This window comes from Dermacentor albipictus, chromosome 1, assembly GCF_038994185.2.
Source record: "Dermacentor albipictus isolate Rhodes 1998 colony chromosome 1, USDA_Dalb.pri_finalv2, whole genome shotgun sequence".
NCBI classification, from domain to species: domain Eukaryota; kingdom Metazoa; phylum Arthropoda; class Arachnida; order Ixodida; family Ixodidae; genus Dermacentor; species Dermacentor albipictus.
In genome coordinates, this window is record NC_091821.1 from 136324731 (window position 1) to 136342916 (window position 18186).

The following is an 18186-nucleotide window of genomic DNA, read 5'->3' on the forward strand; positions in this document are numbered from 1 at the left end:
ATTGAGCTACAGCAAGACGAAGAGAAGTACCGGTTTATTATGTCTCAAAACGATGATTGTCGGCTGTTGTCTTGTAGAAAAAGGAGCTGGCTTGTCATTTCTGGGTGAAGTGGCAGTGTAGTGTCTGACATCACAAACACATGGTGGCCAGTAAAATGTCATACATTTGTGGGAATGAGTCGGGAACATACAACCAATCTTCAAAATTCATTTTCATGAAATCTAAATGACCTGCAGTTATATTGTTTGGCAAGATAATTAGAGTGTAATAGAGTATGTACATTCAAGATATTATTGAGGTCAGTGGATATCGAAAAATCACCAGTGCTGCCCTTTAAAGAGTCCCTGAAGCACTTTTATATCTAATTAACTAATTATAGAATGACATCACCATTAAATTACGTCACCTTACGAATTTCCTGCTGCAAAAATTTTTCGAATTGTTCAAGGTCAAGCAAAGTTTGATGTGGCTATCAGACCGATCAGTGGCTTTCTTTCTAATTTCATTTCTACTAGTGCTCTGGAAGCTACACAGGGGAGACAGCAAAGGGGTGCGTGAGAGCAACGCCAAGCTGGTTGCACCCAAAGGATGAAAGCGAGATGGTTTGTGGCGGCACCTCATGGTGGCTGCAGTATCTACACTACACATTTAGGAGGCCATGTGCAGCAGATGCAGCAATGTGCAGTTGTTGCATTTAGACAGGCAGTGCAAAGATGAATCATTTTTTTTTGTCTCTTTGAGATCACAGACATACATTTTTCATTTATTAACTAGAATGAGCAAAACAGTCAATGACCGATTTTTAGGATGCCTAATTTTTCGGACATGACCGATAATTTTGACGCCTTTGTGGCACCACCGCTTACCCCATGGAATCAATCTATAACAAAAGCTGAAATTTCAGAAACGAAAACCCTTCATTATCAGATTTTTCCCCGACTTTTTGCCATGAACGGTGGTACAAAACAGCATTAATCAAAGCAATGCCTCCTTTATTAACTATGCCTGTGAAAAGAGCCCCTCCTGCTCAATCATGCTCTTTCTCATTTGCCAGCACTTGCCACTCGTGGCACTGCCGGCTGACACACAAGCCGTGTACAGGCTTGCGGGACTCATTCGCGTGTGATAAGCAAAGTAATCGTTTGTTCGGTGGTGACGACGTGTGCAGGATGATGCCCTGAAGTTTGGTTTGCTTTCGTTTTATGTATGGACAGTGTTCGTCATGCGGTACTGCTGTGAGCCTATGTGCACATCAAGTGCAAGAAGAACGCCGGGGTATCATTCCACAAGATTTCTGCCGATCTCGAGTTGCACCAATGACAGCTAAAGGTGATCTCAGGAAGGAACTGGGAAGAACTGGGTCTAGCAGCCAGAAAATATATCACATGATCGCAGTTTGGAGATGTACTGAATGTTGGTTTTGAAAAATCTTGTTTTCTGGGAACGTATGAACCGGAAAAAAATCTACGTAACTTTATTGTGTAATTTTTTATGTTCTCGATTACTAATGTTGGCACCGGGAAAACAAACGTAATGGGAATGTATCAATGAGGTTCTACTGTATATGTATTGACGGCCTTATATGAGTATTTACAAGATCTCATGGTAGGAGACAGTTCCATTTCACAGCCTGGAGTCCTCTAACAACACCAAGAATATGGTATCTCTCAGTGGTGTAATCTTCCTTCGTGTAATTGTCTTGTACTTTGCTATCACTAATCTACTGCTTCACCTTTCCGGCGAAACTGCAGCCTCTTTTTCTTTTTCGTCTTTTTTTTCCCTATTCTTTACCTGAGTTCGAGTATAAGTACTGTTGCGTATGACTGCTACTGATTCGAATTTTGAGTGAATCTGGCTACTTTATGAGCGGCTGCATGCAAGCGGTGATGTTTCCATCTCTTATAAACCTTGTAAATTATTAGAAAAGTTTTTTTTTTAATGAGTCGTCAATATTGCTTACTGGAAAGAGAAGCAATGTTGAGACGTATATCACTGTTGAGATGCACCATTGATAAAAGACTGCCGAAGGGGTGACTGAAGTCTGCCGATTTTTTTTTTCACGGTAAAAAAAAACGAACAAAGCAAGTTGAAATGAGGTCAACATACAGCAACATATTCTTTCTTAGGCATAGGCTATTAGAAATAATTGTTAGCTGACAACCTCCTTCTCTTTAAAAAATATAATAAACTTTGTCCTGTGTATATATTTAAATATATTGTGTCTGTGCAAGGTGTTTACAGTGTAAAGTTTAAAAAATATTGAAGTGAGAAAATTCGAATGAGGTAGCTGTCGCTGGTGCTTCTAATGCACTTGTCCTCCTATTGTCAGGATTCGCAGAAATAAATGAAAGCATGAAATGAAAGTTGTGCACGTTCATGCCAACAATGATGCGATAAGCTTTTAACCACAATAAAATGTTAAGTGAAAAGGTAGAGGCAACGCAAAAGAACCCTCAAATGATGTAGGTGACAGCACTCTGGCAATGACACCTGGAGGGGCTCTTTCTTTTGCATATTTTTTTTTCTTATTTTCGTCCGCGTCCATCTGCTGTATTTGTAAATGCGTCTGCAGCCAAGGGTCAGCGTGCTGTCGCACAATATTTTCAAGCTCACCGTGTAAATCCAGTGACGGGTCACTCGAAGCTACGAAAAGAGACCGTTGTGCACCTACAAATGGCATTTGGAACGAGGAGCCACTGTACAGTATTTTGCAAAGATGTCGGCCATGAACATACAAGTGATCCTATGCTTTCGCTTTCATTGGTGAGGTGGTTTGTAGGCTTTCTGAGGGTCGTGCGCCTGCTGTGACTAGATCTGCATTGATTTGGTAACCATAATTTGAGTCGCCGACACCGAACAACGCAGTTCCGATTAGGCCTAATGGGCTAAACAGCGTGGCCAATGGTGTGGCTGTGCCAATGTGATAATGGGCTGCAAACCGTAGTAGTATAAAGCTTGTCACTAATATGCTCCTAAAGGTAGTATCAGTGACTGTTCACAAGATAACCCATAAGGGTTAAACTGATGGCTGTTAAATTGGTGTTCAGGTCCACGGCTGACCAGCTGGCAACTACGACGAGCATGCGTGCCAAGTTCGTCTATGTGCTCGCATGGGGGTAGAAAGCACCAAACCGTGTGAATTTGCATGCATGAACAGTGAACTCGCGTATTCAATGTAATCAGCGTGCCTTCCAGTGGCTAATCAGCCCCATCTACACATTCTTCCGTGCTTTCCACATGCACTGCTTTTGTTCCCTCTGGTCACGTAGCGTTAATTGTTTCGATCGGTATTGTCAACCTGGTCGAACTTTGTACCAATAAAGATTGCACAGTGTGCGAATGCTTGAACATGCCAAGGCACCGACCACGGCTGGGACATTCACCAAAAGTACCAATATTCAAAAATCGAATATTCAATATTTAATTCACGAATCGAATTATTCGACCATTCACTATTCGGTTCAAAAAAGAATATCTGAGTATTTGCACACACCTAAAATATACTTTTGTGAGAAGAAAACACCTGCAAACTTTAAGGATAACTCACCCAGCCAACACAGTAATAGAATCTGGAAAAACTTCATCTTGCTCCATGCTGTCCCAGTGGCCATCCTTTTCCATACTGGCCACAATTTCTTCCTGACCTGCCCGCCTTAGGAAGGCCTCAAATGCCTGAAGAGCACATCTGTAAACATGGCAGTATGTGAGATGCTTTCAGTCCTTGAACCACTAGGATGAAATCTGACAATAAATGACATGTAACTGGAACACTGTATTGTCACAATGTTTACTGCTTTTTGCAATAAAAAGCAGCAACAATGAAAAGGTTGAGATGAGTATGGAGACCCAACACCTTGTCAAAATGCAGGACTACATGGAATTGAACTGCTATACAACAGGGATAGCTACTTAAATGCAAGACAAGAGCCCATAGCAGTTATCACTGTTATTGCTTTTGACTTGCTTATGTGCGCTTAGAGTAGTCAGTGGTGTCTGTCTTAATATAATTTCAGTACATATAGGTTTGCACTGATGTCTACATAGAAGTGCCTACTTAAGAACTACTGCTACTGGTGAGCTGTGCACTGATATACAATTAAACCTCGATATAACGAAGTTGGTGAAATTGGCAAATTACTTTGTTACATCGAAATTTCGTTCTATTGAAAATCGACCTTTCATGTAGATAAGTACAGTCACCGATCGATTTTTCTTGCACGAAAAGGGGCTGCAGAATTTTCATATTTATCCGGCAATCGAAAAAAGCAAAGTTGAATGAGAAAACAATTCATTTTTATAAACCTGGGAGTCAGCGATTAATGATACGGTATCACGGCACGTATATCGACAATATCTTTTTGCCGGTGTGAATTAAAGCTAAACCAGCCATGATTTTGCATGCACTCTGCCCCCACAGCTGATGGCGCCGCCTGCACTGAGAGACACTATCAGGAAAAGTGCCGGCAGCGGGAAGCGAATGCTTCGGCTGCCTCTCACTCCAATGGGTCACCGAAACTCGGGATTACGCAACCTATGATACTAAACGCACAGTAAGACAGCTTACATGGTGCCACGCCATCTTGGCATGCCCACTCTTTGCACACGCAGCAGATTACCCTAAAGCACAGGGTGCACGGTTGCGTATGCGCTCTGTCACGCTTACAGCCATATGCAGTCACAGCCAAGACGCGACCCAAATATTGAGACGTGCGCCAACTTACCTCTCACTCTGCCCCCCCCCCTCCCCGCCGCCCTCTCGCGCGCACTTGATCGCGTTACCGTGAGCTCGCTCCCTTACACTTCTTTCTCTTTGCTCACATGGGAAGGCAGCACTCATGAAGCCCCCATCTTTCTTGTCTCACCCTTGCACACTTTCACTCGCACCTAAAGCATACAGTGCGCGGTGCACAATAGGATCTTATCGCACTTGGACAAATTTATACGGAGCATAATGCTGCTCCACTTTGGCGGTCGCTCTTGTCATGCAGCGTGCAATTCGAGAGGTGCTTTGCAAGCGCTCGCTTGAAATTCAATCATTTCACCATCTGCATTCACGGAAGTTTCCCTTTAATGTCTTAGCATTCTTTTGCAGTGGCAGTGAAATTTCATGACATTCAAATCCCATATACACACACTTAGTTATACTGAGGTTCTAAATACATGGTGTTCTACGGACACAATATTATGAAAGTTAAATAATTCGTTATACTGAGAACTTTGTTATATTGAACTTTGTTATATTGAGGTTTAACTGCATACACCTCACACATTAAAAACAATCCCTCCATAGTCATTAGGGTGCATGGTTAAGGGTTACGTGCTGCACCTGCCCATTTTAAATGCACATTATACATGTGCAGTAACCATTAAAATTGATGAAGGCAGTAGGTCTGCCCACACAATTAGACTGTGTCCCACAACCTGTGGTTGTATGATTGTGTGCAGCTTATGTGCTAAGATGTAGGATCACCAGCTTGCCATAATCTATTGAGTCTCAAAATGAAACCATGGAAAGGAAAAAATTCACAGCTGTCTTCAGAAATGTTCAGGCTATCACCATACGGTTTTGCACTTTGGCCAAAAGTGTGACTTTCTTCTATCTTTTGTATTGCTATATTCATACAGCCATACTCATGTAGAAATGCAGCATTGCAGTGCTGCTTCAGATTGAAGAACAGAAGAAAAGCAGCATGGGATGAATGCACCACTACTGGGAACATAAATCATGTGGTCTTTTTTTCTGTATCTGTATTATTATTTTTTAAATGTCACAGTGAAAAAAACTAGGCAAGCAACACATATTTCTTCGATACTGCTTTCAATAAGAAGAGCAAGGGTTTCAGCACCGTAGTGGAAGCAGCTTAGGGCTGGCTCCGGGCTCCTGCTTGCTAGCAGTGTTTGTTGTAACAAAGCTCACTGCATTGACGCCAACATAGCTGGCTGCGGCCAACAGGAGGGCTGAGAAAACATGGCCAAATGCCTCCTTAGCACAGGACTCCATCTCAGCAGTGTTGAACATCTCCTGCAGGGCACAGATGGCCTGCAAGTAAAATAAAGCGAGAGAATAAGCAGCTTGTATATGCCTGCTCCTTGCAGTATCAGTCAAAATAATACTCCAAAGCTTGCACAAACCACCAAAAATTCACAGCACAAGTGCTCATAAGGATAAACAGGAAAGTAAGCTATGCTGCAAGACTAAAGATGTCACCTGCACAAATTTAAACACATATTCATTACAAGCTGACAGCAACTAGTATCTCATGCGCCAAAGAAAAACTGCAGATACATGAGATAAAGCAATACTACACACAATGATGGAAGAAAAAGATATGCTCCATATTTGTTTATTTATTTATTTATTTAATGTAATACGGGCATTACAGCAGGGGGGATTACAGTGTGAAGGAATAAACAAGTGATCACATACATAAAGTGTGATAAAATGCATCACTGTTTTCACTATTAACAATGTCAAGAGAAAGAGCATTCTATTCTCTTATAGATCAAGCAAAAGAATACCTAAAGACGTCACCCCTGAAAGGGAACTCGCGGACTTTCAGTGCATGGTGGCGTCTCATCGACATATAAGTAGGCGACTTAATATATCTTTCTCTCTCAATCCCTGTTTTTGAATAATAAACAGTGCGAAAAAATTTCAACCTGCAATTTTTTACGACAGTCTTTTAATGCTTGCCACGATAATTTAATTTTACTTTCTGTCATACTTAATTTTCTACTATATTTATTAAGAACAAACCTAGCTGCCTTATTCTGCACTCTTTCAAGGTGTTCCATGAGATCAGCCATCTATGGATCCGAACAGATAAAACCGTAATCAAGTAAACTACGAACATAAGTGAAATACAATTACTGTCTGAAACTGACTGAAATTACAGGGCAGGAATATCAATGAACCTATTGCCCTATTCTTAATATGCGTAATGTGCTTGTTCCATGTTAAATCAGGCTTCATTAAAATTCCTAAATATTTGTACTCGTCAACCTTTTTTTTAATGCCATATTACTCAAGGCATACATGAATGAAATGCATGCTTCCTTGAAAAGGTGACGTGAACGCATTTCTCAACATTTAGGGACATTTCCCACATATTGCACTATGTTCCTATGATGTCTAAATCAGTCTGCAACGATGAAGTGTCACTTGAGTTATCTATGACACAGTCATCTGCAAACATTCTAAATGAAGACGGAAGGTCAGTTTTAATATCATTATTAAAGAGTAAAAATAAAAGGGGACCCAAAACTGATCCCTGAGGAACACCCGAGGTTACTGGAATATATACAGAAGAAAAACCATTGAACACCACAGACTGCTGTATTGTGCGAAATAGTCTGCAATCCAAGCTCCGACACTGTTTTCCAATTTGTAGGTCCTAAGTTTTGAGATTAGAAGATCATGTGCAACCACATCGAAGGCTTTTTTGAAATGTTTAAATATGCAGTCTATAATTTTGGTTCTGTCTATTGCCGAGGCCAGATCATGAAAGAATTCTGTGTAGGACATGAAAAACCTTGTCAAGAACCATGCTGACTAGAGCTTAGAATATTGTGTTTAACTAAATGCAACATGACTGAAGTCTAAATTACGTGTTCCATTACATTACGTGTGATACTTCGTCCACGCGAGGAAAAACTGGCACTCGCTGATAAATTTAACCAACACTTTCAGTCAGTCTTCACTAAAGATAACAACGCAATTCCATATTTGCCACCGTCATCATTTCACACTATTTACACATTAACAATAAATGACTCCGGAATATTTAAGCAGTTACTTGAGTTAGACGTGAAGAAATCAAATGGTCCAGATAACATCCCCAACGAGTTCTTGAAAAGATATGCTGAATATAATAGTAAATATCTTGGCCTTATTTACCGCAAGTCACTTTCGACGTCAGAGCTACCTGAAGACTGGAAAATTGCCAAAATTGTACCCATTCATAAGTCAGGCGATACTAACCTGCCATCTAACTACAGACCAATTTCGCTTACCAGCACATCATGTAAAATTTTTGAACACATTATTCTCAAACACTTAACCGCATATTTCGAAGAACATATTCTAGTAGATGTTCAACACGGTTTTAGAAGAGGCTTATCAACAGTCACCCAGCTAACAGAGGTCGTACACGATCTTGCTTTAAGTATTAATAATCATAATCAAACTGACCTACTTTTACTAGATTTCAGTAAAGCATTTGATTGTGTGTGCCATACTAAACTAACTGCCAAAATTACAGCTGCGATTGGCAATGGACCTATTACTGCATGGATAAAAAACTTTTTATCTCACCGATCCCAATTTGTCGTCATCGAAAACACCCCATCTGCTCCGGTGCCTGTCACATCAGGGGTACCACAGGGCTCAGTAATAGGTCCGCTCTTATTTTTACTTTTTATCAATGACATTACAAATAACATTGATTGTAAAATCAAACTGTTTGCAGACGACTGCATAATATACAGAGAAATACACAATCACCAAGATCAAGTTCAGCTCAATAACGCACTAGCAAAAATAGCCGAATGGTGTGATAACTGGCAAATGACTATTAATACAAACAAAACGGTTTGCATGACAGTAACGAGAAAAAAGCACCCATCGTTTTTCCACTACACACTTAACGGCAGCCTCGTAACTAGAGTTCAGCAGCATAAATATCTTGGTTTAACAATAACATCCGACCTTAACTGGACAACACATATTAACAACATTACTTCTTGTGCATTACGGAAACTCTTCTTTCTCAAAAGGTGCCTGCGGTTGGCACCAACTAACGTCAAACTTTTAACTTACATTACATTTGTGAGACCTGTCCTTGACTATGCTAATGTCGTATGGTTCCTGCACACTAAAACAAACATATCTAAACTGGAAAGAATCCAGAGAAAGGCAATTAGGTTTATCCACCGAAAATACCGGCGCAGTGATTCCCCTACTCTTCTTCTAAGACAGTCAGGGCTTGCAACTTTGGCTGTACGAGCAAAACGAGCTCGTCTCAAATTTCTGCATCAAATATTACACAGCCTACTAAAAATAAATGCCTCTACCTTTTCTAAATCCCGCGTACTTCGTCATAATCATGCATATACACTAAACGAGTTCCTTTGTAATAACGATACTTTTCAGTCTTCCTTTTTCCCCCGTGTTGTCCGCGAGTGGAATAACCTAGATGCATCTGTAACTAACACAGTATCGCAGTCTGATTTTGTTAAGTTATTAGAAAACGAAATAATTAATTAGGAAATAATAGATCTTATGCATATATAATTGTCAGAACCCCCATTTTTTTTAAACTGTAGCTAAACATTTACCCCCTTTGTTTCTTGCTTTGTTTTTATAACACTGTATTAATTCTTACATGTATGTAACCTGAAGTGTACTATTTCTGTGAGTTTCTCTTGTTATTCATATTATTAGTGTTGTAAAATTGTGCATTGAACCTGTTTTATGTATTTCGATTTACATGTTTTCATGTTCTTACCATTCGGTATGTAAACCATGAAATGTATGTATAATCATATGCCCACCTGCTGTTGTATGGTCTTGATATGAGACTGGCAGTATTGTAAATAAATAAATAAATAAATAAATAAATAATACTTGTTAAGGACACCGGTCTGTAGTTCTCAACGGCAGTTCTCGATCCGCCTTTGTCAATGAGTACAACCCGTGCCAGCTTCCAATCACGCGGTAAACAAGACCCAGATAAACACTTTGTAAATAACCAAGAAAAGTAAAAACACAATATTCCAGAATAGTATTTAAGAATCACTGCCGGAATATCATCAGGGCCACAAGCGGTCATCGGCTTCATCTCCTGCAGGAATTTACGCAAACCTTCTACGCCAAATATAACCTTAGGTATTTGATTAATGTCCATTTGGAAGATTACATTAGCAGTGTGAGAACACTTTGGTCTATACACTGACTAGAAAAAATTGCTAAAAAGTTTCACTTTGTCTTCATAATCATCAATTACGGTTTCGGAGCTCTTTAAGGCAGGGTGGAATTGTTTTCTTTACCATTACACCTAACCAATCTCCAGAACTCTTTGGAATCAAGGAGCAACTTTATACCAAGGTTTTCAAAATAAGCAAGCTTGGCCTTCTCCGTAAGACCCTGAAAACTTTGTTTTCAAACATTTCAGCTCTAACAAAGTTTTCTTGGACTTCGCTCTCCCAAACTTGAGATAAACTCTCCCAATTTTTCGTATTAGTGTGCGCAACTGATTATTAAACAAAGGATTATCCTCTGACCATTAGGTAAGATAACATGAGTAGGAACAAAAGTATTGTGCAATTAAAAAAGCTTGTATTTAAACAGCTTCCACAACTGTTCAATACTCAATTCATCAACTAATGCATCAAAGGTAGGAAAATATGACTTAACGCAGGAATTATAGGAACAAAATCAGCCCTCTTATACACGTAAATCTTTCTGGGTTCCTTTTTCGGCACAAACACATATTAAACGTTTATATCAGCACTAAAAAACGATGGTCACTTAAACTGGGAAGCCCTTTTACATTCATTATAATGTTTGGAACATTACATAAGAGCAAATCAAGTACATGACCTGTGCCATCGTTCCATGATGCATCACAAATGTACTGTTGAATAATAAAATCACAGACAATATCCAAAAATGCAGAACGCACACGGCCACTGACCAACGTTACAGGGTCATCACACGACCAGTCTATATCCAGAAAATTAAAATCTCCCCCTAGTACTAGTATTACGATATTGTTTTCAAGCGTGTCAAGGAAAGCAGACAGCTGAACAAAATGGTCGTATGATGATCCGGGAGGACGGTAATATGATCCAATAACTAAGCTTTTTCCATTAGATAGCCTCACTTTGCAAAAAAACAGACTCAAAATAAGCTGTAGAACATTCCAGCAGCACACACAATAAGCTTGAGCTAACAAGAATAATATACTCCTACCCCTCTTGCTCCTCAATCACGTTTGAAACAATGATAGCCATCTGGGAAAACTTCAGAATTTAAGGTGCTAGAGTCCAACCATGACTTGGTGCCAATAACTACATTGTTGGCTCAACTGACCTAACAAGGATATGGAAAGAATCGAGTTCATTTCTCATGCTCCTGCAGTTTATCACCAAAACATTGAGCATTTCCTTAAACTCAGTAATTAGTGATGGTTACATCTGCTTCACTTTGTTGGTAACACCATCAATCTGATAGCGTTTTTGTCCATGTACAGGGTATCAAACTTTAGTACTGCTTTTAAACCTCCTGCCTATTCTGTTTCACAAAATACCATAAATAGCTTCTTTTATCCCTCACCACGTGTGAAAAATTGTCTGAAATGCTATAGTTCGTGCCCTTTAACTTACGTGCATTAGTTGACACTTGTTGGCATTCTTCGAAGGAGGAAAACTTCAGTATAATTTGGCATGCTTAATCTGCAAGATAGGTTCCTATCCTGTGAGCACGCTCAATTCTAACAGCATTAAGTTCCAATTTCGTACGGTACAGATTTGAGGCAAGTTCACTTGACTTAGTTGCATTTTCACGAGTGTTCCTATCTTCAAGACCATAAAAAAGTAGATTATCCCGCCTTTGATGATTCTCAATGTCGTCAATTTTTGAACCAAAAGCCGACAATGTTGCCTGATTCTTATGCTGCTGTGCCTCAACATTAGCCAGTGTAGAAGGAATATCATCCACACACGATTGTTTCCTCTAATGACACAATATGAGCCTTCAGTTCTATTTCAGCGGAGCACTACTTCTCAATTGATGACAGCTTTTTCGATATTGTGTTCTGACCTTTGAGTAATCGTTCAAACTGTGCAGTAGCAGGCCCTAAATTTGACTCTATATCACCACCACACAGTAGCAAAAACAGTATATAGAAAGCAAAATGCCTCCAGACAACAAACTGACGGCTTACGAGTACCCTGCGTGACTTCGCAAAAATATGGCAAATGTCTGAGCCATATACAACAGAACTCTGTTGATATATTTTTCAATGGACCGCAGAAAAATGTAACAGTGAGGAAGGCCCCGAATTGCCACAGCAATATCAGAGACAGCTCTTGCGTGGGTGTAAAATTAAGAAGCACATACTATGTCTCTTGATGATAGCCCCTTCCCACTCTTAGTATGCTTCACCGCATAACATGCCTATTTTGCGGCAAAGTTAACTTTAGAAAGCCGAAAAGAATTGCACCTGCGTCGTCACGCGTTTACTGGGACTGACGATCGCATACTTCCGGCATTTCATACTTCTCAATTTCCCTCTGCACTGTTAAATTTACGTGATCACCACATTTAAATACAACGTAAGATGTGGGAACATTACAGAATGGCGACGTATAAATGGGAACATAATACATAGGAGTCAATTGTGGTAAAGACACAGAAAACGAGATGTGCCAGTGGGGAAAATGCAACAACGAGGAACATATTAACAGGATTCCACTACAGCAACATACAGTTGAACCTCGACATAGTGAACATGAATACAGAATGAATTATTGGCTAGAGCAAAGCAAATCTAAATTTTGGTTGGTCATGCTTTATTTTTTTTTTTTTCAGTTTCAGTTTCAGTTTATTATTCGTTCATAACAACTTGTTACAAAATATGGTATACAGACAAGGGTCCCAAAGTCAGAGACTGCACCGGGACCCTTGGTTTAGAAGTTATACAAAAAAAATAAAGAACCCCAGCTGACCACCTGGGGTTCTTTTTTACCATTTCAATGGAGTATTCCCCTGGTGTGATGAAACCGAAAATGTAGGATCTGACACGGCATCGGCTTAGCGAAACAAATGTTTCTTTGCACGTGGCTAGAAGCGTGCGTTCTGGTAGCAAAAATGTCAGGTACAGTGGGTGACAATTTTTATTGCTGTAGCAATTACATGGACACTGCAGGCGCATTTCCACCGTCAGCGTCGCCGTGAGGCTTTGTATAAAGTTCAAGGGCGATAAAATCGTCGCCGCATGCTGTATGCTGTATGTACGAGTGAAAGCGTGCGAGGGTGAGCCGATAAACGCGGCTCAATCCCGCGTGTGCAAGCGAGGAAGGCGGGCCCGAAGCACACCCTCTCCTGTCGCGCATGAGGCATGGGAATGAGGCATGGGGGTGAGGCAAGGGAGGGTGGGGCGGTTTCTTCTCTGGCAGCTGCTGCTTACGCCATGGCCATGCGGACGCCATATTTTGAAAGCAATCTGCAATGTGGCCAAAGTATGCGCCCGTGTGGGCTTCATCTTCAAAGCAATCTGCGATGTTTGCAGAGTGCACGTAATGCTGGTAGCTTCATATGAGCTGCGCTTTCAATGTTTCGTTTGCGTTAAAACGAGAGGTGTTCGAAGCTCAATTCGATCACTGCAGCTGCCGCGATTCCTCATTCCAACATTTTTACAGTGAGCTCCTACGCTCATTGAGTGAGATGTGTTCATGTTTACCTGTGTGTGCATGACACCGTGCTTGTTAATTTAGTTAGAACACGTTGCAGGGCTAGTTGGTTTCAATCCATGATAGACAGCACAGACACACAGAGACAGCGCTGTCTCTGTGTGTCTGTTTTTTTCTATGTCTTCTTTCAGCCGTGCTTACACATTCTATCATTGTTAATTTAGTTAGTAAGCAAATGTTTAGAAGTTTATACCACCAATAAAACTACTATCCTTACTTCGTATAGCTATCTACTTATTTGCTATCGCAATTGGTGCTTGCCTTTCGAGCGAGACTTCGGCTTGTTTTTTTTTTTTTTTCAGACGTCCAATTTTTCAGACCTGCATGCTTATTGAGCTTCACTGCACTTCACTGCAATGCCTCCACTTAAACCTAATATAATAATAATAATAATATTTGGGGTTTTACGTGCCAAAACCACTTTCTGATTATGAGGCACGCCGTAGTGGAGGACTCCGGAAATTTTGACCACCTGGGGTTCTTTAACGTGCACCTAAATCTAAGCACACGGGTGTTTTCACATTTCGCCCCCATCGAAATGCGGCCGCCGTGGCCGGGATTCGATCCCGCGACCTCGTGCTCAGCAGCCCAACACCATAGCCACTGAGCAACCACGGCGGGTTAAACCTAATATATAAAGGCAATCGATTTTATGCGCGCCATAGGACATGCCACTCGATTTTTCTGACATGCATGATGCTGCGAACATGGTGGACACGAACAAAGTTGTCATCACGTCAGCTTGACACCAAACCACAACTTTGGTTGCAGACTCCCAACAAAGCAGCACTGGTTAGGCCTAGCGGCCTAGGCAGTACCACTGTGAAATAAATTTACCAATGGCTGGCGGAGTGGCTGGTGATAAGCTGCTGCAGGAAGCTTTATATCAATATGATCATACCCACAGACTTCATCAGCGGTTGAACGTTACACTGCACTAACGGACTAGAATTATGGCAGTAGTAGCAGAGTTCCGGCACTTGTGCAGCTCCCTCCCACCTCCACAATATTGGTCAGCGACTGCACTCAGCAAGAGCAACTTGAAATAACACATACCGGATGCGTTTGCACAGTTTGGCCAGTGGCTTAGCTTAGTTGGACCGCAGTTGGCAAGCCAATGTGCAGATCCCATGAGATCACACCAATCGCAGTATTTCATGCTAGCGACAATGCAAATTGTGTGTGTGTGATCATTATTTTGCCACCTATTGGTATGGCAAGCTAGGGCACGATCGGAGATTGTTGTTCAAAACACGCATTCAGTTTCACCTCACACGACTGGCCTAGGTCATGCCGACATCGTCAGCCGCACCCGTCGGCATGGCCTAGGTCAATCGTGTGAGATGAAATTGGATGCAAACTGAATGCGTGTTTCGAACAATGATATGTGATCGCCTCCCTGCTTACGGGCTGAAAATGTGCAGGAGACCGTTTACTGGCCTGTCAGAGGCATTGAGCATTGTTTTCGCAAAGATATGATAGCAAATTTTTTTCACCGATATTAGCATTATGCTTGTAACAAATATCAACTATAACAAAGACATTTTCATGTCAGATGCAACTTTGTTATACAGTTAAACCTCAATATAATGAAGATCATAAAATCAGCAATTTGTTTCTTTATAACGAAATTTCATTCTATTGAAATTCGACCTTTTACGCAAATAAGTACAGCATTGCCATTTGTTGGGCGTATCGGTAAACTGACTTGGAAAGCATATTTAGTGCCAGCAAACAAGGACAGAAGGGAGATGACACCACAATGCGCTAAATTCAACAACTTGATTTTCAAGAAACGCCCACCATGCACAGTGGCGCCACCTCATCCAAATTTTAACCATCCAAAAAAGCTGTCTTCTTATCTAACAAGTTGACCGAAGGGGCACTAACACACATATCACTATTCCGACAGATATCCCTGAGGCTCAATAATCTCTCACACATCTTTATCTTTGTGCTTCGCAAGAACCCGACAGGACCTATACACCGGCGCACAGCCGCATTCATGACAGTGACTTGACAAAAGACTGTATTGCTTATTTCTCACGTTTAGACTATGTTCTCGTAACTGGTCATTAAGACACCTTCCTGTCTCTCCAATGTATTTTTTTCCCACAGAACAGCGGAAGCTCATAAACAACAGCTTCTATGCAACCCATTGGTGCTTTACGATGATTCGTAGAGCATTCGACAGCTGGCTAATGGTACGGGTCCTTAATTAACCGACATATTTTCGAGAGTTTTTCTGACGCTGAAAAAGCCACTTTTGTGTCCACCCGGCTAGCCATTTTCTTAAGACTATGTGCCGTAATATGGTGATAGGGCACTACCGCTACCTTCCTTCTGTGTTTCGTCTGCTGATTTGCCGCGTCCCGAGTTGTGTTGTCTGACCCGCATCTTTTTAGCAGCCCCTCTACAACTGAAACCTGCAATGACTCCAGAAACCCTGCTGCTGATAACCTTCCCGACTGATCCATAAGACTCGCATAGATCTTTGAAGGGCCCTTCGTCATTCTACATCTGATACAAAACTTCTAGCTTACATCACCTTTATCCGTCCGGTCTTAGAATACGCTAACATAGCTTGGTTCCCTCACACTAAAAACATGTTAAAACACTCGAAATGGTTCAAAGGAAAGCCGTTTGCTTTATCTTCAACTGCTATGGGTGCATGCATTCACCCACAGATCTTTTATGCACGGCTGGGCTTCACACGTTGTCCAGCCATGCTAAATTACACCGTCTAAAGTTTTTGCATTTACTGCTTAATAATGCATTAAAGTTGTCTCCCACAGTTTTTGTTCGTACAAACACTACAAGACTAACACGTCACAAGCATGCACTCACCCTTGAAGAATATTTCTGTCACAGTAATACTTTCTGATATTCTTTTTTTCCACAAGTTGTTCGAGATTGGAATCGCCTGCGTCCATCAGTCACGGCCAAGCACACCATACACAAATTTATTACCCTCGCTGAGAGCTGTGCTTACATTCCTCTCAGCATAACCTTGTTCATTATCTTATATTACAGTGTTCCTCTCAGTGTAATTATTGTATTAAAGTGCAATCATCAATTTTATTTATTATTGTCATGTGTATTGCATGTTTTGCCTTTATTTTTGACTCTTAAACAATATATATATATATATTAGCCCTGAACCTGTATTTGTATGTTTTGCCCTCTCCTGTAAAAATCCCAACAAGTGATTGACAGTATTCCGAAATAAATAAATAACATGGTGGCAAGATTTCTTTTATGCATTTCCAAAGCACAAGTTGGTAATACTCCTCTTGACGAGCCTCGAGTGGGCAGACCGCTATGGCAATAGGGGCTAATATTTATTATCCCTAGGTTTATACTCCCAACGCATTGTAGTGCCGTCTCCTTTCTGTCCTTTTTCGCTGGCGCTAAATATGCTTTTCAAATAAGTACAGTTGCCGATTGATTTTTCTTGCACAGAAAGGGGCCACAGAATTTTTCGAATTATCGAGCAATCGAAAAAAGCATATTTGAGAAAACAATTCATTTTGATAAATTTGGGAGTTGGCGACAAATGGTACGGTTTCATGCCAAGTATATCAACAATATCTTTTCAATGGTATGAATTAAGTGAAGCCAGTCACGCTTTCGTGTGCACTCTGCCCCCGCAGCTGATAGCGTCGCACGCACTGGGATGATGCTATCAGGAAAAGCGCCGGCAGTGGGGAGCGAATGCTTAGTCTGCCTCTCACTCCAACAGCTCACTGAAACTCGAGATTATGCAACCTCGAATACTAAACGCGCTGTAAGACAGCTTATACATATGATGCCACGCATCTCGGGAGGCCCACTCTTCGCACAGGTGGCAGATTACCTCTAAAGCAGGGTGTGTGGCTGGGTATGCTCTCAGTTGCACTTACAGCCATGCACAGCCATTGCTGAGAGGCGTGCCAACTCCATCCCTCCCCTGCCCCTCACGCGCGCTTGATCACATTACCGCGAGCTCGCTCCTCTCTGCCTCTCTCCCTTTGCACGCGCAGAAAGGCGGCACTCGTTAAACCACCATCTTTCTTGTCTCACCCTGGCACAAAGTGAACGGGGCACAATAGCATCTTATCGCACTTGGACTTCATACAGAACATGATGCGGCTCCACTTCGGTGGTGGCTGTCGTGCGGCATGCGATTTGAGGTGCATTTGCAAGCAGCCTCTTGTAATTCAATCATTTGACCATCTGCATCTGCGGAAGTTTAAATTTATTGTCGCAGCATTCCTTTGTGGTGGCAGTGAAATTTAGTTATATTGAAATCACATAAACAGTTCGTTATATTGAGGTTCTAAATACATGGTGTTTCTATAAACAAGAAGTTATGAAAAGTTAAATACTTCTGCTATAACAAGGATTTCATTATATTGAAGTTCGTTATATCGAGGTTAGAATAATCAGCTCATGAAGCAATGAAGTTATAATGATAAGCATTACCCCCTATGTTCATTTAATTAACTCTTTAGGAAATAATACCCCAGCTGATGTGCATAATTGGCCAATAATACCAGTACTTATCGCAGGACAGAGCTGCAAATATTTTATGCACTCAAGTGTTGTTGCTAACAGGTACCACAATGGCACAGGCCTACATTTCTCTAGCAGTTCTCTCTTGTAGTAAGTTCTGCTTTCACAGTTTAGCTGTCCTGACCAAATCTTAACACAGTAGTTTTGTGACCTGATGA

The 18186-nt window shown here is 41.1% G+C and overlaps 1 protein-coding gene across 2 annotated transcripts in view; it reads right to left on the minus strand.

The window, feature by feature from the left end:
• The window catches only part of c11.1 (maestro heat like repeat family protein c11.1), a 193255-nt gene that overhangs the window by 43124 nt on the left and 131945 nt on the right, over positions 1 to 18186 (minus strand). For both annotated transcript variants that reach the window (XM_065444129.2, XM_065444128.2), the window contains 2 exons: positions 5848 to 6041; positions 3549 to 3686 (listed from right to left, as the gene is read on the minus strand). In XM_065444129.2, coding sequence (XP_065300201.1) covers positions 3549 to 3686; positions 5848 to 6041 — 332 coding nt within the window. The remainder of the gene's footprint in view (positions 1 to 3548; positions 3687 to 5847; positions 6042 to 18186) is intronic.